A 27658-nucleotide genomic window follows, 5' to 3' on the forward strand; every position below is an offset into this window, starting at 1 on the left:
TTAACATATAAAGAAGAAAACGACCAATTATTACTCTATGGGATTAGAACTATCGTTAAATGTAAAAAAATCAGAGAAAAGTCAAAGGCAAAAGGTAGCTGAGTTTGCGATCCTCTGAATCTGCAGGTCGCTTTTTAATTGCCAAAACTGATTCATGTTATACCCGTTTTAGCTGTGAAACTCTGGTCAGCAATACAGGGTTATCATGGCCTTCGAATTAATTCCATCTGTATCACCGTTTGTATTACAATTATAATACATATTTTATGGTTGAATGCATACTTATCTATATAAATCCTACAAAGTCTATGTCGGACTTTATCAAAGGGATTATTAAAAAGGTTAGAAAATAAGAAAGCAAAACAAACAATATTTCAAGAGCGTAGCATTTTTAATGATCCACAGAACGCTATATGATTTTTTTTGTAATTGTTACAACTGAACAAACAGCATCAAACTAACAAGAGATGTAGTAAGATTATCTAGTAATAACTGACAGGTTCACAGTGAGAGTAGCGAAATATACCTCATTTTCAATAACATTACATAAATACCGTATTACTGACATATACATAGTATTGCCATAAAACGGAACGCCGACAACTTGGACATATCGGTGTAAGTATTGCCGTTTCATTTCTTTCATCGTTAATTAAGAAATAATTTATAGCAAAAGAATGTTTTAACACTATTTATGCACGATGGGCAATAATACGTCGGGCGTAATAATTTCATGAGGGCACAGCCCTCGTGTAATTATTTGTACGACGTATTACTGCCAGAGTGTATAAATGGTGTTAAAACACGCTTTTACTATAAATTATTTCAATTCTAATATGCCCTTAATCTAAAACAGTAGATAAAATATAGTAGCGCTCTTTCTTGGTCGCAGAAAAAACTTCACCGCACGTTAACATGACGTCATTCTAGCGTAAGCGTGTTTTAACAGAGACTGGCATATTAGAATTTCTATTCTAACATGGCTCGAATTGATTTCCAGTTAAGGTAGTTCTGCACGTTTGAAAAACCGAAAGTGATGGCGTAACGTTATTTATCCGGAAAACGTAGAATAAAGCCTGAATTCGGCGTACGGAAATGAAAATCATTTTATGGATCAATTGAAACCTGTGAGTAAATTTATTACAATGGCACTGTTGCTATATTTCTAAAGTCAAAATATGGTATTAAAACATACGGCACGTTAAAAATTCAAAATAATGTGTTAAAATTAGCGTGAAATGTCCGGTTCACGTTTATTATGGTTAAATATCTCAAAAATAAGCACACGGACCTATACATTTTATTTCACCAAATTATAGTGCCTATGTTTATTAACAATCGTGGAAAGTTTTATCAAAATCTACATTGTAGAAAAAATTCTATCCGCGAAAATGTTATGAAAGTTATGATTTTCCCATAGACTCCTATTATGAAATACTGCATGAGGTCCAAATTTTTCAAATCAGTCTAGCAAAAAATCAAGTACACGTCCCTATCTTTTTTATTTGCTGAATTTTCTAGGTATATTCTGAAGTTTTGAAAAATCAGAGTTTAATCAAATTCTACATTGTAGAAAAATTTTCGATCCAAACGTGCAGAACTACCTTAAACAAAGAAGAAAATCAAACGCAATATATCCTGCGATAAACAACGGTTGACGCACGGACCAGTAAGAGAGCATTATGACGTCAATTTTGACGTCATGTAGCCGCCTGACGTCCGATACATTACTCCTCGCGTAAATAAATTCCAGCATAATATTTATTGAAATATATCAACGTGCATGTCAGAATGAAAACAATCAAGGCCTTCTTGTGATTTATCGTCTAATTGACCACGGTTCATCGTTCAGATGCTTCAGTATTTAACCACTCGGGCTAACGCCCTCGTGGTTCAATTCCTACGCATCTGAACTCTGAACCGTGGTAAATTAGACGATAAACAACGCGAAGGCCTTGATTATTTGTTAATTAACTATTACGAATAGATCTATATGTTATCTTAAAATCTCATTAAAACTTTTCTTTAAAAACAAAATCTTTATTCCAAATTCAAAAGCTCTTTTTCATCCCTTCTATTCAAAAACTCTAAAACACATTCAAATTATTAAAAAAAAACAAGACATAATTTTAGTACTAATATGTATTAGTGTGTAAATTTACGCATTTACTGGCATGTTTTTCATATGGACGATTACCTAGCATTCTCCGGATTTTTACGGAAACCATTGCTCGCATGAGCTACATTGGCGGTCGAAGATTGCCGAAGTAACAGACCATCGTACGGAAATTGCCGATCAACTGTCTTCAATGCATAAAACATATCACATATAAACGTTTAACATAATCTTATCTAATGATCTAATAAAGCGTGTTGTTGTTTTTTTTTTCAAGATATTTATGAATTATCGTAACATTAGTGTAGCATGTATTTGCATTGCAAAGCAGTCAAAAACACTTGTCTTTTTTTTTAATATAAAAATGTTTAAGGAGGTAGGATACCTTGTTACAAGGGTAAATTCAAATTAGTTGAACCGCAGCATGTTTTTGTATTTCGTGTAATATGTAGTTTTAACTGCTATAATCTCAATTTCGTTCGTCTCTGTCCCTTCAAGTTCATTTTTTATCCAGGTTTGAAGAACATGACCCTCCAAAGGTATTTCATATTGAAAGAAGAAGGAAAATACGGATATTTAACACTTTTCAGTGTATTTTAGTTTCATTGATATCCGTAGAACTCTGCATAATTGATAATTTTACTGGTATGCACGTTATCTTTCTAATATAGGCTTAAAATGTATATGTCGCGGGGCTCGTGTTTCCATGGTAACGCATTTTCTCTCATTTCTAAACAATTATGTATAAAAATAGGGGTTTTCGACGGCTTCAGTGCCATTCTGTTAATGACCAACATGAAATATTTGGGTAATATTATTAGCAAAATACCAAGCACTTTACATGGTACCATATTTTTCATAAATTTTAAAGTAACCGTGGCAACAGAGATGTTTAAAATAGCTTATATCTTGCTGTTTGTCGTAATTTCTTTAAAAAAATATTGAATAAGATTATCTTTCTAGTTGATGTAGCTTTAAAACATGTTATTTCTAACGTAGGTTACATTTTCGTGTTATTTGCATTTATTCAAACAAATTTCACAGCTTAGAATACGTACAGCAGTACCCCTCGTCTGCCATTTTTCATGGAAAAATCGTTCAGCGTGCTGCTATTATTCTCATGGATATTGTTGAAATGAAAATAAAAAGCCGAAGCTGTGTTTCTTAAATAGACCAGTGCCAACGCTTTTGAATTTTACATTTAGATACATAGGTCACGGGCTTCGTTTCCATGGTAACATCAATTCAATTCAAGAAACCACAATTTTCTACTGAAATTCGAACAATTTTAGATCTTAGTTTTAGTATGTAAGTAACAAATTATCCATGGAACCTGAAAAATAGGTATTACAAATCAAACTGCTAGACTTTTTATTTGAAAATGGCCGTAACAAGTAACCTTTCACCCAACTATATTCCAAATAACATTGGCTGCCATCATCCATTTTCTTACATTCCGCATAACATTTCAATATAACTACATAACAGAAGCAAAATATTGATTATTATTCAGAGAAAAAGACTCATAAAAAATATTTCAGCAAATAATGGTTATTTGAAAATAGTTAAAATAAAGAAAATGTACAGAATTACGTACTTTCAAGATAAAAGCTATTAATTTTGCGCGGTAACTGACACGTAACGTCATGACGTCAATGACGTCATTTTAAGGCAACATTGTTTTGAAGCGTTTCTGCGGCAATTTATTCATTATTTCTGCATTATTAAACCATAAAGCATCAGATCGAAGACAAGTTCATGATTTGTTTTCAGAAGAATGAATATACAAACACATTTAGTTTGTCGTAAACGTCGTCGTAAATCGTCACGTTAGCTTCCGGTTGGACATGCGCACATACAAATATGAAGGTAACCTACCTCCTTAAGTGAAAATATGTTTCTTTAAGAAAACAAATATCTTAAAAGAGTGGAGTATAAAACATGACTTGTATAGACTTTTCCTCTTCTGTTAACAGCAAGGAAATACAAGGCAATTTGCCAAAACCCGACCTTGTGTGATTTATGAGCGACCTTAAAGGTCCCGGATGCAGATGTAGAATTTACGTCGAGTAATGTCTTTCATTTGACTTCGGATAATGTGTTCACATCACCAGCCACAGTAAATGAGCTTTTTACGCATTAAATGTGGAACCATCAGGGCAAACTTGATTGGGTAAAATAACCACATTGATCAGAATGTGGTGAAGGGCTGATTAATCATGGCGTCGGCGAATCATCAATGAATGGTACATGACATAATTGTTGACGGACGTTTTCACCATTTTACGAATTTTGACTATCTACTTATGAGCCAAAAATTGATCTAAATAAAGTACAACTACCACTACATACCAATAATGTGCGTGTAAACTGATTTTACTTAGACAAAATTGTGACAATTGACAACTCCTTTGCATTGTGTTCAAAATTGCCAAAATTACAGGTAATATGTTGTTGCTCCAAGTTTAGCTTTTTTTCACAGTTTATCTTCATTTTTAAGAAACCAGTATAATATTGCCAGTGAAAAAAAATATATATATATAAAACACAAGGTGTAAGAAAAAACTTTATATTTTTTACTTTTTTAACTTTCGGTTATGGAGTGGTAAGTCCGGTGCAACAAAGTTCCATGACTGTATATAGGTACAACACTTTTTGAGATCGTATGACACAAACTGTTAGGCGCTTTGTACAGATTTTGACAAAGTCAATGGCCATAACTACAGCAGTCTTATTAAATAAAAAAATAGGGTCACTGGGAAAGGAGAAAAAATATCAAACTAGAGCTGCTTTTTAGAAAAGCGCATGTCTCCCACAACTGCCTTATCAGACTTTCAGTGCTTTGATTATCAAAAACAAGTTTCAATGCTATAATTCCGAAGTGTCTAGGCCGATCTGCCTAGTTATCGAACTTGGCTGAGGACTTATTGGCAAACACATTTTGTTCAAGTTTGGTGAAGATCGGATGAGAAATGTTCGACTTATAGTGCGGACAAGATTTGTGACAGACACACACACACAGACAGGAGGAAATCAATATGTCTCCCAGGCCTCTGTGTGATGGGAGACATAATTATAAGGACAAACTTTAAAGAAAGTTGATGTAAAATTATGACTTAAGAAAAAGATTTTAGGATGCGTAATTGTGCTTTGTGCATCAAATGGTACAAAGAAAAGGGGGAGAACTGGCCAACCAACACGGCTCATAGGCACGTTTTGCCAAACACGAAAATAACAAAGCAATTTACTTTTTAAAAGTCTAACATGTCTGTATGTTTGTGTATGCCTTAATTAATCCTTTAAATTAGTTTTTGTTGTATCATTAATATTGTGAGACCAAAGTCAGTCTTAAAAATATTTTTCTCCATCTTCAAAATTATTGCGTTTTCTGAGGCGATATGAGCTTGTTAACTAGTACTATTTTCGCAACGTTTCGGACAAATCAAAAGTATGAATAAGATATAAACTCAAGTGTAAAATATTTTTCTGTCAAATATATAACAAATACATTTATGATGAGATGTTTGCTTTTCTAATAAATTGTACATGGTTTTCAGGTACAAGCAATGGATAACTAACTCAATTCAAAATATTTTTAGCGCGTACTATGACACATATCTACATACAGCATAACCGAAGTGCATTATTCATACTGAAATGTTTTTCTTTGCGTTTTAGAAAACCTATATAGTGCGTTTTATTCCACTTGGCGGGGCGGAGTTAATCTCTGACTTATGCAAATAATGGTAATCTTTTTCTTTTTTTAAAAAAACGAGCAAAATAGGTAGAACAACATGATTGTTTAATTCCGTAACGACTAAAGTTCAACGTCTCATTGGTTACATGTGCTACATATCCTGCACAATAATACAGTGGACCGTCTCGAACCCCCCACCCCCAAGGTCGAATAAAACGAACAATAGAACATGGAGCAAATAATTGATAGATGTGCAAATTGGCATTTGAAAAAGAAATCATATAAAATTGTTTTTTTAAGGAACTTACAACTAGTACAGGAACACAATATCATTAAAATCAAAAATGAATATCATGATATATGAAATTTAATATTATGAGAGTTGTCTTTAGAAGAAGATACGTGAAAACTTCATAAAATCTTGATTTGCAGAAAGGCAGCAATACAATTAACGGGTCAATCGTTTCTGTTTTAAATACTGCCAAGGCCTTTACTAAAATGTACTATGGAATTTGCGAATGCAGGAATAAGTGGGAATAGGTGTCATTTTTTGTATTTCAAAATGTGTATGATTGTGTAAAGTGTATAACTGTGTAGGATGTTTAGCCGAACAGACCGTGTGATTGTGTAGGATGTATAATTGTGTGTGGTGTACAACTGTGTAGCTGTGTAGGGTGTATGAATGTGTAGAGTGTGTAGTTGTGTAAGGTGTGAACATAAGTATGGTGTATGATTCTGTAGGTCGTGTAATTGTGTAAAATGTATGCTTGTGTAGCATGTGTATTATGTATGGTGTATGATTGTGTATATATAAGAATTGTAAAGTGTATAAGTATGTAAGATGTATAACTGTGCTCGGTGTATAATTGTGTTAAGTGTATCAATGTGTAATGTGTATAAGATATGTAGGTCATATGCTTATGGAGGGATATGGTAGCGTAAAATGTATAATTTGGTACGACATATATCTCTATACGGTGTATAACTGTGTAGGATGTATGATTGTGAAGGATGTGTGATTGTGTAGTGTGTATAACTGTGTAAGATCTATGACTGTGTAGGGCGTATAATTGCGGAGAGTGTATGGTTCATATTGGAGATTTTTAAGATTGTCGTACCCTTGTTTTTTCACTGAATGGATAAAGTATGTGTTCCTTTTTTAAAACAAGTGCATAATGTTGTTTTGCGTTTGAAAGTGCGTTCTGTTGGTAGCTTATGAAACAAAGAAGTGCATAATGACAGCTGTTTCTTTTAAAGCAGTGCATTGTGTACACGTGTTTAACAATTTAGTCTCACAAATGCGTAATTTTATCATCCTTAGAAGACTTTTTCGAGCTCTTTTTGACTTTAAGAATTTCTTCTTTTGTTGCTTTCAGCAAACTCTGAAATAGAAATAAAACAATTAACTGTTTCAAGTGCGTCAAGAAATAATCTCACATTCGTATTTTATCGGAAAATTTCGTTTGTTGTCGTAAAATAGTAAGTTATCGACTTCTAAGAGACAACATAGTATTCTCGACTTTGTTTAACATGTGCTCGGCACAAATCATAAGGCAGGAAATATAATTTTTAAAATTTTATTTCTTCATATAGTGCGTTGCTTTCTAAAATCTCTAACTTTATGACGGAAAAGGGCTAATATTTTCAAACTTTGTCACCAAATCAACATGTAACCGTGAATTTATTAACCTACGAGTATGTTACAAACTAAAAGTAATGGGTCGATTTAATTAAAGTTATTATTCTAAATAATGTGTTCACCTTTTCATACATCGACTCCTATGTGCGTCAATGATGCTATGTGCATTTTCATGTTTTTTACGAAACGATGTTCAAAGGTTTGCGACCACACAGGCATTGTAATATAGCTTATAATGCATTTTTTTAAGTACGGTATAAATCTCTTTACCATACTCTACAGATATGTAAATTATTTAGTTATAATATTGGCACAGTCATGAGTAAGTGCCCCTTTTATTAAACAGCATCTTTCTACAATTGAATTACGTTCTTTGGTATCAAGCTTAAACATGCCTCAATGTGCTATTTTGTCTAAAGAAAAACTCTTTGATGCATGAACACAATGCAAATACTACTTTTATTCAAAATAACAGTGGCACATATGCAAATATTACTTTGATGAATCAGTCATTTCACCAGTACAGTGCCGTTTTTTTAAAGAATAAAAAATTACAAAATTAAACGATCGACCAAAACTGCACATAGCAACTTTACGCACTCAGTGGTTCGATGTGAGATATGCACATTTATATTAATACTAATCAAGAACATTTCATACCTTTTTACTGACCTTTCCAATGACGTCAGTCAAGGGGGCAAACATTCCGTAGTTCTTTCTACAGTAAAAGTAACGTTTTCCAAGAAAACTACCATCTGACGTACCGGCTGAAACATACAATATAAAACTGCATTAGCAAGATATCCAAAAATACTTAATGAAATACATTTAAAAATTTATGACAACCTTTTATAGTTCATTGGACACAAAATGTTTATTAATTTTAAGTACTGGACAGAGAGTTTGAATCAGTGTGTACAGTACCGTGTTAGGGCGCCATCTTTCTTCATTACTTTCCCCATAATGTGAAGAAATCGTGTTAAATTATAAGATTCTTTCACCTGTTGTAGGTGCAGATGGGAATTTCCGGCCTCGAGGGTAACTGTTCAGGCGGTTACGAGGCGGAGGAGCCTCGTAACCGCCTAAACAGTTACCCTCGAGGCCGGAAATTCCCATCTGCACCTACAACCAGTGACAGAATCTTTTTCTTGAATCTTTTTCTTGCATACCATATTAAAGAAATAAGAATAGAAATAAAATCAATCGAACGGCTTTCTTTTTAGAACTATTTCTTCCAGCAGCGTATTTAAACAAAGCGCGGGAAACCAACGTCCGTAAACTGGAAAGACGTAATGACGTCCTAAAGACAAATAACAATGTTGAATTCCGGTTTTGTTTGATCAGTTGCAGCGTAACGTTATGAATTGTTGATAAAATAACATTTTTGAATCGAGAAATATACTATCAGGAAACAAAAGGAACGTATATTTTGACTCGTCATATTGTTAAAACTTTTGTTGATATCAAGATAATATGCTCTTCGCGTTTATTTTTATTTTTTTCATATTGAACTGAGGAAGACAGTGATATGTTAATGAAAATATTTTCGTCCGATGTACCTGCTGTGTCCAACTCTAGTCCAACAAACAACGCATGTGATTGGTCAATTTTATCCACGTGACCAATATACCGGATGTAGCCGGAATAACCTCCCTTGGTTGTCACATGGTCGTCTAACTGAACTTGCAGTTTACTACTACAAAAGAAAATGAAAAGAGGCGTCTAATATACATTATTCTATGTTATATCAATTTGATTAATATCAAATCACATCGTTTGATTATTGTTTGAGAAATGCGGAATTTGTTAAACTAGATTACTTTACCTTTCATTTCGTATAACTATCTTCATTATGGAATTATGTAAAAGGCAGTACTAGAAAGATGTATGTTTTAAAGCATAACAACAATGACTTTTATTGCCTAAGTTAACTATGCAAAGAAATTAATATAAAACTTAACAGTTTTATTCCTTAAAATGATTGGATACTGAAATAATTGAGTTATTGAAAAAAATTCAACTTGTGTTTTATTGAATGAAATGACTGTGTAATGAAATGACTGTATAATGAAATGACCGTGTAAGGAAATAAATGTGTAATACAATAACTGCGTAGAAATAATTGCATTATTGAAAAACAAATCACATCCTCTGGAAACAGTTTTATTGACTGAAATGATTGTGTAATGAAATAACTGCGTAATGAAATAAATGTGTAATGGATTAAATGTGTAATGAATTGACTCTGAAATGAAAATGACTGTATAGTCAATGAAATGACGATGTAATTAAATGAAAAGACTGAAAAGAGGAAGGAAACACCAAGAACGGAAGTCACACTGATATTTATTCAACAGCATAGTTCATGTGCGATGTTCATCCAGTTATACAGATATTTAAATAATAATTAAGTTTTTCGACTGGTTCGCCCGCCTATGCAAAGTAGTAGGAATACTATAAAGTCATTATTATTCGTGCCTAAGAAATTAAATGATTTCTCATTATAACTTACTTGACAGCATATCTATGCGGTTCATCCAAGTACACGTCCGAGTAATGTGACAGATCGTCCTCACTGCCCAAGGCATCGTGGCAGGTTGAACACTTACAGTTAGGGATTGGTCCGACGTAGGAAACAGACGTTATGGCTTGCCGCTTTGCGGCTGGTTTCTTGAAGAGGCTGAAAATAGACACAATCGAATATCATATTTATTATAAGAAACGTTTACTGGTTGAGGGAGCAGAAAGAAATATCTGACTCGAGAGCAGCTATTATGGCGAGGGTCACGTTACATCAAAAACTATTACCCGAGAATCAGATATAGAGAATCTGTCATTGGTCTCCGGTTAAGATCAGAAATCCCATCCCTCGGGCGCACCGCTCAAGTCTTAAACGAGGCTGTGCCGAGTTTAAGACTTGAGCGGTGCGCCCGAGGGTTGGGATTTTCGATCTTCACCGAACACCAATGATGGATTCTATTTCTCACTTACCACAACAGAAACAATGAAAACAAGTATGAAAATATGGAACTATTTAAAACGCGGGAAATTGACGTCCGTAAGCAGAAGTGACGTCATGACATTTCAGTGACGCATAATAACAAAGTTCCGCTTTAGTTTTATCGTTTGTAGCGTAACGGTACGCTCTTATCACAAAGTAACGAATTTTGAATCGAGAAATACACTATAAGGAACGGAGAGAAAAGATAAAGGTACCTGATTTTTAATTATTTTACATAAATAATATGTATATTCAGTGCATGAAATAGTCCGTCACAGGAGTGTGGGATAACCCATGTGAGATAAGATTTCCCAGCATTTCTAAAAATAGAGATTTTTCTGTCCGATAAGTGAGAAATTTCTATCCGCACTTTCAACAACTGATAAATTCTTTTTCTTGTATATTATAGACGAAAAGAAATAAATGGAATGTCTATTCTTTTAAAAAGATATTTTATCACAGTAGCATATTAATTTGCACATACTTTCGTAAATTATAGCAGATGAGCCATCTTACACGCGGTATAAGATGCGGACGAGTCATTGGATTATGCTGTCCGGCATGTTGAATAAGTAAGTTAGTAGTTAGTTGGGTTTTTTTTGTTTGTTTTTTTTTTTTAATTTTTGTCAAAACGGTCACAAAATGACACAAATAGTTACTAACAGTAACCATTGTCATAGCTCTGATCAGAGGAACGTTTATGTTGCTCTATGTATCAATGTCTGCTACACTTAAGTGCAACAAAAATGCATACAATATATTCGGACTTTAAATACCTCCTGATTTGCTAGTGGTAGCTCTAAATGGCACATTTGTCTCAAAAGATTACCTGATGGTCCCATAAACCTTTGAAACAGTCTTTGCCTATTTCTTCAAACAAAAATTTGTATCTTACCGAAATATCGAATGATTATACACCGAGTTGTATGATATTTGGCGAGTTGTTTGATATTTGGCGATGTATGATATTTGGCGAGTTGTATGATATTTGGCGAGTTGTACGATATTTGTATAATATTTGGCGAGTTGTATGATATTTGGCGAGTTGTATGATATTTGGCGAGTTGTACGATATTTGGCGATGTATGATATTTGGCGAGTTGTTTGATATTTGGCGAGTTGTACGCTATTTGGCGATGTATGATAGTTGGCGAGTTTTATGATATTTGGCAAGTTGTACGATATTTGGCGATATATGATATTTGGCGAGTTGTATGATATTTGGCGATGTATGATATTTGGCGAGTTGTATGCTATTTGGCATATGTGAAGATGAAAAAGAGTATAACATTTTTTCTTGTCATTTGCTTCAAACCAAGAAAACGAGGATTTTGTGAAAAAAAAGGATAGAAATGATAGCGTAAAAATGATTTCTATAGAATTTTTTTTTTTGGAGAGTACTCGGCAAAAATCTGAGATATGCTTTTGTACTTTGAACTTGTATAAAAACTTTTGTATGATTTATGTATCGGAACTTTTGAATCATAATGAACAAGGCAATCACTAAAATGCACATTTCGCGTTATTGAATTTGTTAACATTTTTAAAAACCTATTGAATTCATGAAACCTTTAAATAGATATACGATATAACTATGTTGTTGCATGATAATCATATGAAAATTTCCACAAGATAATGGCATGCCTTTTCACTGGTTAAAAGGTGGTCACATGGGGACTCCTATATTTTAGTGAAGGTATTAGATTAGCCTAAAAATAAGTGGTAAGTAAAGCAAGGCAATTATTGTTGTTAGTGACCCTCCATTGAAATATGTGTGGTCAGAATGATAAATACGGGAACTCGGTAACGCCTCGCCACCCGTTATTATTCTGACCCTATATATTTCCATGCAAAGTCACCAACACAACAAATATTAATGGCAAAACGAGGCTAATCAGTGAACGGGTCAGCGTGTTTGAAACAATATTAAGTGACCACTTATAGTCTAACCTTATCCTCTCATGTTCCGAGCCCGTTCTGGATGTCCTGTTACTGCCGGTATAATAACCATTGTCTTCTGTCACTTTTTCCTCATCTGTCTGTCCGTACGTCTTCGGTATAGCACCAGATGACTGTAATAATATTGAAACAATTAGTCCGTAATAACGTTCGGCAATTTCCGTGATTTTACGTATTCTCTGCATGCGATTTCGGCATTCTCCGGCTGGTTGTTCGTACGAACTACACTTAGCTGCCGGAGGGTGCCGAAATGGCATAAGGAAAATACGTAATCGTACCGGATATTGCCGAATGTCACGATGGGTCAATAATATAATAGATCACGTCTCATTAAGTTTTCGCTGCAGATTAGTACGGATACTGGTCAAGTTAGTAAAGGAAGTGTATATAGTGTCAAAGAAGGAATCTACTTAAAAGAACTCTTTTCGCCACAAAATACCTTCAAATATTTGTCGCTAAATAAATATGTATAATGAACTATGCGAGATATGAGTTTGCGCAAAATTATGTGGCAAACTAAACACAAGTAATTTGCACAGCTGCTGGGTCAGCTGATGTTATTACCATAAACTCAGGTATTTTTGCCAGTCTAAAAGTTAAGCTATATTTCAAATCGGAATTGGTTCGCGCACTAGAAGATTCGCGATCATATTGCCTCCTTGATGAACACATAGAACAATAATAGCATTTTGGTGAGTATTCAGCGAATATAGTGAAAATAAATCTCTCGCGATAATTTCTGATTTTAAAGTAGTTGTTTACCTCCATGCGTTTGAGACGCTTTTTCAGTTGGTCTATTTCTTTTCTAGCTTCATTCAAATCTTCTTCAAGCTTTGCATTGAGTCTTACGGCTGCAAAATGAAACATTAATACTCAAGTCTCTGGTCTTTAAGTTGTTAAATAGATGGCCTGGAGACAGACACTGCCTTTAAACACAGAATCAAACAAGAAAGGGTACATTTCTTTGTTAAATTTAAATATTTCAGACAATCAAAACCCAACTATTTTGAGCAAGCTGTGAAATTTCCCATTGAGGGCATGAATCGTTACTTAGTTTTAAGTATAGCGTGATTTCATCCAGAAAATACCGCTGTGAAAATACCGTTGTACGGTCAAAAACAGTATGCCAATACTCAGCATTTTTTAGGTTGCCGGTCTGGGACGGGTTAACAGTGTAACGTTCCTTTCCGGTCAGGAACAGGTTAACTAAGTACAGGCAAATATCCTAAACATACATATTGATTATATTTTATGCCAATATTTATATCTTTAAATGTGTTGACTACATGTATAGACTAAATAGTGCCATTCTTCAATTTTCATAATATGACAAAAATGTTGAACACGATGTTTATTTCACTAGTATCCTTCAAGTTTTGTTACATTTCATAAACTGCTCTTCCAGCGACTGATCCTTGTTTCTGTCCGTCTTGTCAAGGCAACACTGGACTTCTTTGGATTGCTTCGATCTAAAACGAAATCAAGAAGTGTCAAACCTGTCTGTAAAGACCACCTCTGATAAATAAAAAATGTCATTTTTGTTGACATGTGGTCTCTAAAAAAACAGGTAGTTCCACGCTATTATGTTGGAATAGGAAAACAGTGGCATTTGCAAACAGTTTCTATAGTAATGACTTTTGTTTGGAGGTTGTTTTTAGAACAAGTTTGACTGTAGATAAAGTTTTCAATAATATAACTTCATCGTCATTTTAAAAATATATTTCAATCTTAAATCATGATTCAAAATGTATTGGTAACTGAACACTTAATTTGAAATAAAAAATAGGATAAAATATTTCAACTCGTATCTATTTATTACATCAAAGATTGCTGAAATATATTTTCAAATAGCTTTCACCAAATGAAGTGTTTAAGTCTAGTAATGTAAATAAAAATGAAGGCATGAAATACGGGACTGAAAATAAATCATTTTGGTATACGTCTGTAAAAACATGTGTGATCAGCTACCTTATTTAATTTGTAAATTAACCGGTTATGAAATTTATTAAGCGTATTTGTCGTTCTGAACTTCATCAACAATTCCTTCACAGTAAAAACTTACTTTATCTTTATCGCTTTCAGATTTGGTATGGTAGTAATTTCGGGTAGAGAAACCCTACGTCGTTCAAGCAGTGATTTTTCTGTTTTGAATTGTTCCTGGTCAATGTTGATTTTCATTTCAAATTCATCTTTATCATCGTCACAATGTTTACTTTCCTCTTCAGTTTTAACACACACAGTTTCATCCTCAATATGAAGAGATACGAGCTCATTATGTTTAACATGACTAGACTCCTCAGTTTTTTCTTCAATAGCCGTTTCTTCGTCATCTTTATACTTCTCACTTAAATTCAGTTTTTCAATGTTGCTAAAAATATCACTGGATAAATCACCAACAATACATGTTGTTAAATCAATATCACAAACGCCATCTTCGTTGATGGTTTCCGGTTTGCTATCACGTGATTGCGCATGCTCACTGTTCAGTAAGAGTTGTGAACGCGGATGAGAGCGTTGCGATTCTCTGAATGCAGAAAGATTAGATGGAATTGACCTGAAAAGCAGAGAATTGCTTTAATCACTACTGCATATACATTGTGTCTCGGATATTTTTAACAAAGCAGGTAAAAGCTTCGTATCAAGGGTGATTAATGGAAAGTTACGTCTGCCGTCCGTGAATGTAATATCATGATACTGTAACCTTATTTACACAATACAAATTTGGGAATAAAGAGGTTACTAAACCTTTGAAATATATTTACATAGTGCCTGAACTATGATTTATACTGACATACGTACTGATTTCTTTCTTAATTATTCCCTGAAGGGTTAAATGCTTGAGATGACTAGATGACTATAACAGTGTTAATTTTTATACCTCGACGAACCATGTTTTCTGCTGTCGCTACTGCTCGCCGGAGAATATTGCACCCCAACAGGTCGGAGAGTTCCGCCACAGGGTTTGTCTAATTTTGGCGAGTAGCTGTATATTCCACCTTTATTCTTGTCAAGTTTTGGCGAGTAGCTGTAGCTACTGGAACTATTGCTGCATCTTGAATTCGATCTAAAATGCTCCTGTAAATCAATCAAAGAAGATAATATTCTGATACAAACTACTAACCAGCCAATTGCTATTTTGTTCATATCGTAGTTTCTTTTTTTCTTTCTTTTTTTTTTCTTTTTTAGCGTACATTTTAGAACATTATGTTGAATATGTATATCAAATATTAAAGAAAATCCAATCGCGCAATATTGTAATTCTATTAATTTTACTACCTCATCGCCCATCTTAAAAGGTCACAAACATGCAAATTAAAGTTTTATTTTCATAAGACGAGGTAAAACTTTTACAACATTACATTACTCTTTAAAAAGTGCTTATTTTCAGAAAAATATTTTAAGCAATGTTTAAGATATTTGTAAAATGAAAAAGGGCCTTTATGGCCCTAGATCGTTCACCTGAATTTCAGAGCTTAAACAGGCTAAAGAGCGCTTTGGATGAGGAGTATAATATGCTCCAGGTGTCGAAAGTGCCAGAGGCAGTAGACTTTAATAACATAAATAAAAGTGAAAAAACTGTTCAAATGCTACTGCTTAAGTTTGATAAAGATATATCAAGCGGTTCATAAGTAGAAGTCATTTAAAGGTATGGCTGTGTTGCGCTCTAGCGGTCCTTAAAAGGAACCAAGTGCCCCCATTTGAGTAAATTTGGGAGAGGACCTTATAATGATGCTATGGTCATGTAATTTGTATGGTCACTTGGTATTTGTTTGTAGGGAAGTTGATCGCTAGGGGTAGTTTGGGGCAAACGACCGTTAACTGATCAGCTTGTGGTGAGGACATATCGTTAGAACACGACTGGCAAATTACTGACGTACCATGAACAGATAGACGGCGGACAAGAGCCAACCAAACTAACTTACCTTAGCCTTCGGCTCGGATGTTCTGTCAATAACCTTGAAACATTTCCTATTTCTATGTTTCAGGAAATAATTTTCTGGGATCGTCCTCGAATAATTTTGAATCAAAGATCCGGATCTTCGCGATATAATAAACATCTAACAAGATACCATGAATATTACGCGCTCATCGCGCGCATAAGCGATATTTTCTAATTCATTTTCATACCTGTATTGCTAGGCTTTGTTCTTGTAATGATTTGATACATTGCTCTGTATATGAACTCAGGGAGGGTGGAGTCGGGCTCATAGAGTGACTTGGAACTGAGCCCCCGTTCAGAGATGACCGGAAAGCGTCGTTTTCTCTTCTTAAAATTCTCAATTTCCGTTCAAGACTGAAAAACAGAGAATAAATGAATCAAACTGCTGCAATATATGAACGTCTTCTTCCTCTGATCCTCCCTATCTAGCTCCATCATTCTCTACATCCCTTCCCTATCAGATCAATAATTTTGATTTTCTTTCAGTGCTAAACTTAAACTACGATAAATCAATTTAAACAGCACCTCTGTGTACCAACACTTTTCTCTTTCCCTTCCCCGTCAGTCCCAACACTTCCCTTTCCTCTTTCCCTGTTCATAACATCGTCAGCTCCCTCCACATTTTTCTCTTAATCAATGTCCATCTCCCTGTCCTGTCGGCTCCCCTCACCCTTCCATCTTCCTCTTTTCCTCACCACCGTGTATCTCCTCATCAGCCCCCACTATCTCTCCTATAAATCCCCCTTCCCTACTTTCCTCTTTCCTTCATACCTGTCCATCTTCTCTTTAGCCCCCCTCGTCCCTTACCCCTGTATATCTCCCCGTCAGTCCCCTCCCTCGCCTTTCCCTTTCCTCCCCACGTTTCCCTCTCCTCTTCAGTCCCCTCCCTCACCTTTCCCTTTCCTCCCCACGTTTCCCTCTCCTCTTCAGTCCCCTCCCTCACCTTTCCCTTTCCTCCCCACGTTTCCCTGTCCTCTTCAGTCCCCTCCCTCACTTTTCCCTTTCCTTCCCTCGTTTCCCTCTCCTCTTCAGTCTCCTCAGAACTTTACCCTTTCCATTCCCCGTCAGTCTCCTCCCTCACCTTTCCCTTTCCTTCCCTCGTTTCCCTCTCCTCTTCAGTCTCCCCAGAACTTTACCCTTTCCATTCCCCGTCAGTCTCCTCCCTCACATTTCCCTTTCCTTCCCTCGTTTCCCTCTCCTCTTCAGTCTCCTCAGAACTTTACCCTTTCCATTCCCCTTCAGTCCCCTCCCCCATTTTATCCTTTACATTATTCGTTTCTCTCTCCCTGGCAGTCCCTCTTCTAAACTTTCCTCTTTCCCTTACCACTGTCTACCCTGCCGTCAGCCTCCTGTCCAGCTTTCCTCTTTCCTTTACCCAGTCCAACCCTACTTTAGCCCTCTCCCCCACTTAATTAACTCTTTCCTTTACCCCTGTTTTATCTGTGGTTTTCCTATTAAAAAGTTACATTTAGATTCGGGTGTGAGATATCATTTAATCTGTGGAAAATTTGCATTTTATAATCTAACATTCCCAGTGTGAATTCGTGGTAGTACGCCTATTTTGTAGAAACTTTTTTGCATCTAGAAATCGTCCGCTATAAAGTGTGTCCTAATGGCCAGAACCATACTTCGTAGAGTATTTCTTCAGAGAGAGGAATATGATAATTATTCATCCCTAAGTTACAATTATTGCGCTTCTAACCGAATTTCTCCGCTCACCGAATTTCTCCTGTTGAACTAGTGTATACAGCAAGTCTACAACAAGCGCAGTAATGTTACTCAATTTGCGATATTACTCGCTTCAAGCCGCTATTTACAGTCATGCTGTATGGCTGATAAGCCCAAGCAGTTTGTAGATAGTACATAAGAAAAGTGCGTATGAATTCCGTGGAATGTGCACGATTCATGTTCGACATGAAAATGCGCTAAGTTTCGCCCCCAGGGAGTAATGTTTTTACACACATAACCTTTAACATTTGAGCTCGGTTTTCTAAATTTACGAGTAGAATTCTACATATTTGACCTTCAGTACTTTCGCATACTTTTCTAGAAATTTATACAAAAAAAATATTTCCGAATTTATAAATGCTAGGCACCTTTAACATCATGCAGAAAAGGTGAAAGACTAAAGTAATTACATTGTATCTAGTAAGAAGAGTAAACAGCGCCTTATCTTTGTGTATGTCTGAGAGTAAACAATACAAACTTTGTTTTAAAGTCATCCAAAGGCATGGAATGAAAATATATAATTCGGTTAAAGGTCATCATGAAAATTACACCACTTCTGACGTGGATATATCTCAGCCAAAAGTTTTTTGTTGTTTTTTTTTTTAAATCTAGAAAAGAAAATCCGGCTTACAAAGATTCTTTAACATGATAACTGATTACCCAATCTAAAGAAGACATCAAGAGAAATCTTTGAATTCCAGAACGAAAAACTTTCTGTTGTTAAAATAACGAAATTTTTATCATAATAATCGTTTTATTGGTTTTTAAAGCTATGTCTTTTTTTTCCAGATTTAAGCGGGCATAGGTTTCATTATTTGATTTTTTTTTAAATTCAGTGCCGTTTTTGTGTTACACATATTATTCATTTTTCACATTTCTTCCAGCAAATTTCTGAAACAGTGCTATCTCTAGCACTTCATGTAATGCCCTGATGGAAAACTCAGATCTTCCACAACAACTTCATGCTACGTATCAGCCACTGGAGCCTAACTTCTCTTTCATCGTTTTTGCAAAAAAATATACATTTTTATAAAAAGCAAGGCAATTTTATGCTTACCACTGTTTAGTTCGCATCAAATTGGCCACATCAGCACAGAGGGGTACGATCCCCTTTCTCGTACTGTTGACAACAAATGCCACAGCCCTGGCCGCCACCTCTTTGTCTTCCATAAGGCCGCATAGCTCGTTGTTACTATCTGTAAAATAAAATGTATTATGATGTGGTATAACGCTATACTATAAGATACAATACTATACGATATGATATAATAAAACACAGAAAAACACAACAAAAGACGATACGGTACAAGCACAGGTACAGTACAAGTACAAGTACAAACACAAGTACAGCACAGTAAGAAAACAGTACAGTACGAATACAGTACAGCACGGCACGGCACGGCACAGTACAGTACAGTACAGTACAGTACAGTACAGTAAGCATACAGTACAGTACAGTACAGTACAGTACAGTACAGTACAGTACAGTACAGTACAGTACAGTAAGAATACAGTACAGTACAGCACAGTAAGAGTACAGTACAGTACAGCACAGTATAGTAAAAGTATATTAAGAGTACAGTACAGTACAGTAAGTACAGTAAGAATACAGTGCAGTACAGTAAGAATACAGTACAGTACAACACAGTAAGAGTACAGTACAGTACAGTATAGTAAAAGTATAGTAAGAGTACAGTGCAGTACAGTACAGCACAGTAAGAATACAGTACAGTACAGTATAGTAAAAGTACAGTAAGAATACAGTACAGTACAGCACAGTAAGAGTACAGTACAGTACAGTATAGTAAAAATATAGTAAGAGTACAGTGCAGTACAGTAAGACAGTACAATACAGTACAGTACAGTAAAGCACAGTAAGAATACAGTGCAGTACAGTAAGAATACAGTACAGTACAGCACAGTAAGAGTACAGTACAGTACAGTATAGTTAAGTAAAAGTATATTAAGAGTACAGTACAGTACAGTAAAGCACAGTAAGAATACACTGCAGTACAGCAAGAATACAGTACAGTACAGTACAGTAAGAATACAGTACAGTACAGCACAGTAAGAGTACAGTACAGTACAATACAATACAGTATAGTAAAGTATATTAAGAGTACAGTACAGTACAGTAAAGCACAGTAAGAATACAGTGCAGTACAGCACAGTAAGAGTACAGTACAGTACAGTATAGTAAAAGTATAGTAAGAGTACAGTGCATTTCAGTAAAGCACAGTAAGAATACACTGCAGTACAGTAAGAATACAGTACAGTACAGTACAGTAAGAATACAGTACAGTACATCCCTATACTGCCTACAAACAAACACATTTTGCACGTAGTGTCTACAAACAAACACCATTCAACTTTACTGTCTACAAACAAAAACATTTCGTCAAATATTCTTCATCATTACTGTCTACAAATATACACTACATACAAACACACATCAAGCATTTAAATTCCTACCAACAAATACGAATCATCTTTCATCAAAACACGAACGGTTTATGTAACGTCCTGCAAACACACACACAATTTATCTTTAAGGTATTAAAACAAACACTGATCACCTTTAGTGTTTACAAACAAACATAGCACACCATTACCGTCTGCAAACACTGTTTATTCTTACCGTCTACAAACACACAAAGTTTTTCTAACTGTCTACCAACAGCCACAAATCATCCCTGTTATCTTTTACAAACAAACACAGGACATTCTTATTGTCTTTAAAACATACATTGTTTACCTAACAGTCTGCAAACAGACACAGTTCATTTCACTTTCTATACACAAACACAGTTAAATCTCATTGTTCACAAATACAGTCCATCCTCACCGTTAACAAAAGAAAGCAGTAAATCCTTTATGCACACACACACACACACACACGCACACGCACACGCACACGCACACGCACACACACACACACACACACACACAGTTCAATTAACTTCCCGAAAACAAACAAAGTTCAAACATACTGTCTACAAACAGACACAATTCATCCTTACTGTCTACAAACAAACACATATGGCCCTATTGTTTACAAACAAACAAGGTTTATCCTCCTAACAGTCTATAAACACACACAGTTTATTCAACTTCCTATAAATAAAGTTTACCCTTACTGTCTACAAATAGACACAGTTCTTCCTTACTGTTTACGAATAAACACAATATATTATTACTGTCTACAAATAAACACAGTTCACCCTCCTTACCGTCTATAAGCAAACCCAGTACATCGTTACTGTCTATAAACAAACACAATTCATCCTCACCGTCTACAAACACACACAATTTGTCTAACTTTCTACAATCAAAGATCATTTCTACTGTCTACAAACAAACACAGTTTATCTTTACTGTCTACAAGCAAACACAGTTTATTTCACTTCCATTGTTCAGATAATTGCTAACAAACAAACAAACATAGTATTTCCCCACTTCCAACCAGCTATCGCAGTTCAGTTTACTGCGGTAATAAGATACTTTAGAACAGTATTATGTTTATAAATGATCTTTGAGTCAAAATCAGGAATTCTTGTTGCGTATCCCGAAAACCCATTTTATAAAAAAATGTTAAGAAAAGATGTCGAAAGAAAAAAGTTCAGCTGACCTTTTTTCGTGACACCTCTTAAAAACTAACGCCAGGGAGGCCAAGAACTAGTTGTTGTTTTCTAATTTGTTGCAATTTGATATATTGTTTACGGTAATTCATTAGGAATCGTTTATGTTGAAACATAAAATGCCTTGAGAATAGCGATAGAAAAGTGTGATAGTTGGCAAAACCTTTCAGCATAAAGATAAATTATTCATGTTTTCGGAATAATATCATGTTTTGAATGAATTCCGCAAATATCTTCGTCTGATCAAATTCGTGCATCTGTAACACACTTTCCAGCTAAGGCTATACTATTAACTATGGTTTCCCGTTCAATTTCGGTTTCCTCTTGGTTACGGTCAGAAGCCACCACTTTTTTTTTTAATTTTATGAAAAATAGTAGGTAGAAACAACAGCTGTCACTATGGATGACAACAGCTGTCACTATGGATGATAAATGCCCCCGAAGCGTGCCCAAGAATGCTACAATTGTCTGTGCAAAAAAGATCACCTATCATTTTGTGACCTTGACCTTGACCTGAGAGACCCGGGTCATAAGCATGACACACCTTCTCAATATGGTTAACATTTGTGTCATATTATTTTCAAATCCCTTGATAAATTGCAGAGTTATGGACCAGACAAGAAACACCTTTGACTTCCAAGTATGACCTTGAACTTGGAGCTAGGGGTCTGGATCTTGCGCATGACATGTCGTCTCATTATGGGGAACATTTATGCCAAGTAATTTCAATATCCCTTGATCAATGGCAGAGTTATGAACCGGACAAGAAACAGACCATGTTAAAAATTTAACCTCTAAGTGTGACATTGACCTTAGAGCTAGGGGTCTGGATCTTGCGCATGACATGTCGTCTCATTATGGGGAAAAGTTATGCCAATTTAAGTTATTTCAAAATCCCTTCATGGATGGCAGAGATATTGACCGGACACGAAACAGACCATGTTAACCTTTGACCTATAAGTGTGACATTTACCTTGGAGCTAGGATTCTCTGGGTATTGCGCATGACACGTCGTCTTATTATGGTGAACACTTATGCCAAGATATTTCAAAATCCCTTTATGGATGGAAGAGTTACAGCCCAGACAAGAATTTACCGGACGCACGCACGAGAGTGCGATTTTAAATGCCCACCTCCGGTGGCATAAAATATACCGAAAGAACTGTGTATCTATAGACATCATATGTCATTCTTCATATTGTTACAACGAATATTTATCATAGGTTCGAACCCGTAGGGATCTCACAATTAAACCAAGCAGGACATGCGTATGAATTAGTGTACAAGAGTAAACACAAATAAAATGGGCGTTGTTTCTATGGTGAATTCGTATTTCAACAAAAGTAAGTATTTGATTTTTATCCCGGAAGTTTTCTGGTCATATCAACAAATATAAAACTGTTAATATATAAAAGTAAAGTGTAAAGTGTTTGTTTATTAGAGTGTCATCCCTACTGAAGTTGACAGCCAATTTGAGAATTATGAGACACCTACATACATTGAACAGCATAACTTCCCGATTCCTATTTTTTAATTGTCGGGCACCAGGCAGGTAGGCAATCGGTAACCATTATTTAGTTAGATGAACACCTAAAATTACCTTTGTGTAAGGTTTATTGTTAAGAGGGGTTAAGATAATCTTTCTTTCCAAATAGTCTTAGTAATTCTTTGATTTTAAATTTGAAAAAAAAAAACATAGAGATTTTGCGTTTTATATTAACTATTAAAATCTCATTTGGTTTTCAAGAGCTTTAAGGATATTTCACACTAAGATCTTATGAGAATTTCTGATCTGTTTTATTTTAAAATTTCTTGGAAAAAATAAAAAGAAATAATAATTCATACCTGTAAATGAGCTGACTTCGTCGGTGACCTGGTTCCATGACCATGATCTGTTATTTTCGCTGTATGGTGGACTGTGTTCTGCGCTGCTGGGTTCCAGCTCCATTCTTTGTATATGTTAGTATTCATACGCGCATCAAAATATAATTCTTAGTGATATTGGTCCCAAATTCCACACAATAATGTCGTCCGTTTTCTGAAGAAAAAATATTTTGTTTTGACATCATAAACGCTTTCGTAAATCGCAAACGTTTTTTCTCTTCAGTTATATCCTAATGGTTCATCTTTACTTTCTCCGAAACAATTTCAATTCAAAGAAAATTAATTGTGTTCCCGGACCTAGAAGCCGCTACACATTTTTCGAAAGTAAGGAAGTGAATTCGTTTGTTTGTAAAATAAATAAAAACTAAATTCCGTGAGTATTTTACAGAAGACATTGTGTCGTCTTTCCCTGATCCGAGCGGAGAAGTTTTCAGTTGCTTGCGGAGAATTGTTTAATACCGGGATCAAATCCAGGAAGTACATGCCAAACAACAGTTACTGTTGAAAAAAAGGCGCTAAACCGAAAAACAAACATGAACCAAATCAAAAAAATTGATTCAATGAATACTAGTAGGCAATATTAATTTAAAAAATCAACAACAACAACAACATAGATTGCACAAAGAATATGCGATGTGAAGTAAAACGAAATTAGCTGACTATATATCTAACACCTTACAATTAGGTTAAATGTAATTTTGTGGATTATAAACATGTTCAACTTTAGGACGTCGAATGGAGCCCTCGAGACAGCCTCTTCCCCACTCCCCTCCCCTTACAACAATGTGTCCAAATGCTTGATAGCACCATCAGCTCGAGCATGGTCGAGCACAAGTTGACATTAAAACATGAGCTTGGTGCGTTTTGTCCGCCATTGAAACTCCCAGAAACGTTATTTAAGAGCGGCAGCCTCCGGAGCATGAGTGATGTTTTACCATATTTATTCACGTATCTGTGTAGTGGAGAAACTAGCAATTGGATGAAAGAGTAGGGTTTAATTTGTCATCTTTACAGCAACACATACCATAAACCCCAGACAGTTATGAACTCGTTTCATGTTGACATATATCTGTAAAACAAATTGTCTCTACGCCAACATTAAAAAGCATTAAAAACGGAAATTTTTTCACCAAGCCCTTTATTATAAAGCCTTCTCATATATGTTTAAGTGAAAAAATTATCCCACCATATACTGAGTGACATAGTTTACCTTTCTTTCCTCTTAACCCATACCCTGCTAAACTTCTATAATGACCTTGTCCATCTTTCAATTTGGACAGTACCATTAACTCTTAAAAGGGGTGCTTATCAAACCAATTGAATGGCAAAAAGTGCAGATCTTGGTCAGACTGCACGGAGGTGCGGGCTGATAATGATCTACACTGGTTGCAAAGGCAGAATCAATGGTGTCCAGCATGATAATCCCTTCCTTTCTAATGAAAATGTTTACATGTGTGGAACAACCATCTCCATCGGAGAAAATCTTTTCTCAGACAGAATCTGAACAATGTCCTTTCTTCCAGCCTACTGGGTAAGCTATAGTGCTTCCAGAATAAGTTGATACTGTGATATTTCTGGAACTGAACGATAACCTCCTCACGAACGTTGTATAAGCACGTAATTTTTCTCCACGATGTATGCGTATGGTTTTCATGTGATTTATAATTCAAGGTCATTCCTAGAAAAGATCATGATAGGAGGGCACTGTCAGAAAAGATGAGGAATCGGCCTCTCATGCTAGAGGTAGGGGGTTCGAACCTCGCTAGTGTCACGACTGTGCCGTATGATATCACATGACCCCCAGTAATTCTAGATGTTATCTCGAAAATTATTTGAAATAAACTATATTTAAACTAAGCTTCAAGTGTTCGAGATTTTCTTCAAAGTTCGGTTCGAATGAATTCGTATATACAGTATGGTACACACAGAAAATACTAACAGAGGCCGAACTACCCGTACGATAAAAGCGTAGTACCACCCACCTTGAAGTCTCCCTGTGTCACGGTAACATTTTTAATCCGCTTAAAAAATTCCAGTAAGTACGCGACTCTAAAACAGTAAAACCGCTTAAAGATCCGTCTAAAAAGAGAAAAATCGAAACTATTTCCGAGAAATATGCCAACAAATATACTAAATAAACAAACCTGATAAAATATGAAAAGTTCACATTACATTCCATTTAAAACCTGTGTATCACGACTTATCTGCCTGTTTCGTCATTAACAAAACACTTCTATTTCACCGCATTAAATATACTTTCCAGGTTTGAAATAAATCATTATCATGTACAAGTTCATGTCATTTTTTTTTCACATATCGATCGTTATTAGGCAGATTCCATTAGTCCGCCATATTGGAATGAGAAAATATAGACTGGCTACGTCAGCCTAAAAGGCTTATCAGCTGAAAGTCAGCCGAACTTGTAAACAAGCATGTGATGAAACGTGGAGTGGAGCTGCATGAAATAAAATACGGTATAGCCGTGTGGTGCTGCTTAGATTTGCGCACTTGAAGTCAATCGAGCTATATTGTTCCGAAATATCTCTTTTGAACTTTTAATAAACATTTTAATACTACAAGGTTTAGGCGAAATGAATGGGCTCCAGTTTTACGTTGCGTTTCCTGTTAACGTAACGTGCACACAGCGGATATACACTTACAAACAATAAACATTTGCAAATAAAACTGATAGGTTTCTTCTCTCTATTTTATTGTAACGAAAAAAAATACTGCTTTTAATGAACATGTATTATACTTCTGCAGTCCTGCTACTGGCTGGAAAAATAGCATGCCATCGTTAACATTGAACAACAATGGTTGGTATATAGCGGTCTTGCAACCAACTGTTATTTGTTGTTTTTTTTTCAGTGAACAATTTCGTTAATTTTATTTTAAACATTTTTCATCACAGCAAACTTCCGTCTTAGCTCTGGTCATGTGTTTTGAGAGGAAAAGGGGCATACAGTCCGACTTGCTCGTGAGACCAGGTCTATTAAGAGAGCACTTGCATTAAGAGACCACTTTTTCAGTTACCAGAACGAATTATTTTGTATTAAGAGACCTTATGTGTTAGAGACACTTAATGCAAGCTGAAAATATTATTAGGAGTTATCCCCCATGAACAAAACACAAGGTGTGTTGGTAGCTGAATTTGCTTGTTGTACATACTGGATCATCAAAATTACATATTCCTAGAACAACCGTTGCCCGAAACATACCAAAATAATTCCTTTGCATTCTCTAGACATTCATTTGACACCCCTGTTGCTTAGAAATAAACGAAAAGTTCTCCGGGCCTGTTCCAGCTCAATATCTTTTGCTTTGTATAGACACAAGAGTAAATTGAAAACTGAAGCGTCCACGAAAAAATGAATTCAACATTTAAAAAAAATGCAAGAACTATAATTGTAGTCTGGGTTACCTGCCCCTTCACCGTTATGTGCTTAACAAATATGTTGACAATATGCGTTGTTATAACAGTTTGAAGACGGATCAAAGATCGCCTTGTGGGCTGAGACGCACGTCAATAAAAACTCAAAAACATTTTTTTTACAAAATTAATACTCCTTTTAAAATCATTTATTGGTTCTTGGAAATACACATAATATACATGCGTGTAAACAAACTGAAATCGGACGTACAGACTTACCGGACATGAAGAGTTCAACGCCCCGAGTAAGGCTCAAACCTACATCGGTGAGGGACATGTGATTCGCAGTCAGAGACCTTAATCACTTGGAGGCCCCTGGTTCACATGCACTTAGTGACTAGTACTAATATGAACGTTAACCATACTCAGTATGGAGTACTAATAGGATTGCGAAGCGTACTCCATGAGTAGTACAAATTAATATGGCCATGGAATATATTCAGTGAGTAGTACCAAAAGTGTCATTAACCGAACTCAGTGAGTAGTACTAATAAAACAAGAGCTCGTCGAACACGAAATGCCCCCCTTGATGCATTCAGTAATTGCACAAGGAACAGAAATTATTTGCTCACTGTAAACAAAAGTTCTACTGTTCTGGTTCAATATGACATTGACCTTTGACCTAT

General features: G+C 35.4%; 1 protein-coding gene across 3 annotated transcripts; it reads right to left on the reverse strand.

The window, feature by feature from the left end:
- Nucleotides 1-372: 372 nt before the first annotated feature.
- LOC123538349 (uncharacterized) lies at nucleotides 373-26017 on the reverse strand. 3 transcript variants are annotated; one of them, XM_045322383.2, is made up of 13 exons: nucleotides 25747-26017; nucleotides 23564-23756; nucleotides 19138-19276; nucleotides 16541-16706; nucleotides 15291-15487; nucleotides 14475-14966; nucleotides 13796-13881; nucleotides 13175-13263; nucleotides 12404-12525; nucleotides 9965-10132; nucleotides 9012-9148; nucleotides 8125-8219; nucleotides 373-7195 (listed from the first exon to the last, which is right to left on the reverse strand). In XM_045322383.2, the coding sequence occupies exons 2-13, from the start codon at nucleotides 23664-23666 to the stop codon at nucleotides 7106-7108; spliced, it is 1884 nt and encodes a 627-aa protein (XP_045178318.2). In that variant the 5' UTR covers nucleotides 23667-23756; nucleotides 25747-26017; the 3' UTR covers nucleotides 373-7105. The 3 variants fall into 3 exon arrangements, with proteins under 3 accessions (XP_045178318.2, XP_045178316.2, XP_045178317.2); XM_045322381.2 differs by having other exon boundaries at nucleotides 8113-8219; nucleotides 25747-26015; XM_045322382.2 differs by lacking the exon at nucleotides 25747-26017 and adding an exon at nucleotides 25585-25713 and having other exon boundaries at nucleotides 8113-8219.
- Nucleotides 26018-27658: the final 1641 nt, after the last annotated feature.

This window comes from Mercenaria mercenaria, chromosome 18 (assembly GCF_021730395.1).
Source record: "Mercenaria mercenaria strain notata chromosome 18, MADL_Memer_1, whole genome shotgun sequence".
Taxonomy (NCBI): Eukaryota; Metazoa; Mollusca; class Bivalvia; order Venerida; family Veneridae; genus Mercenaria; species Mercenaria mercenaria.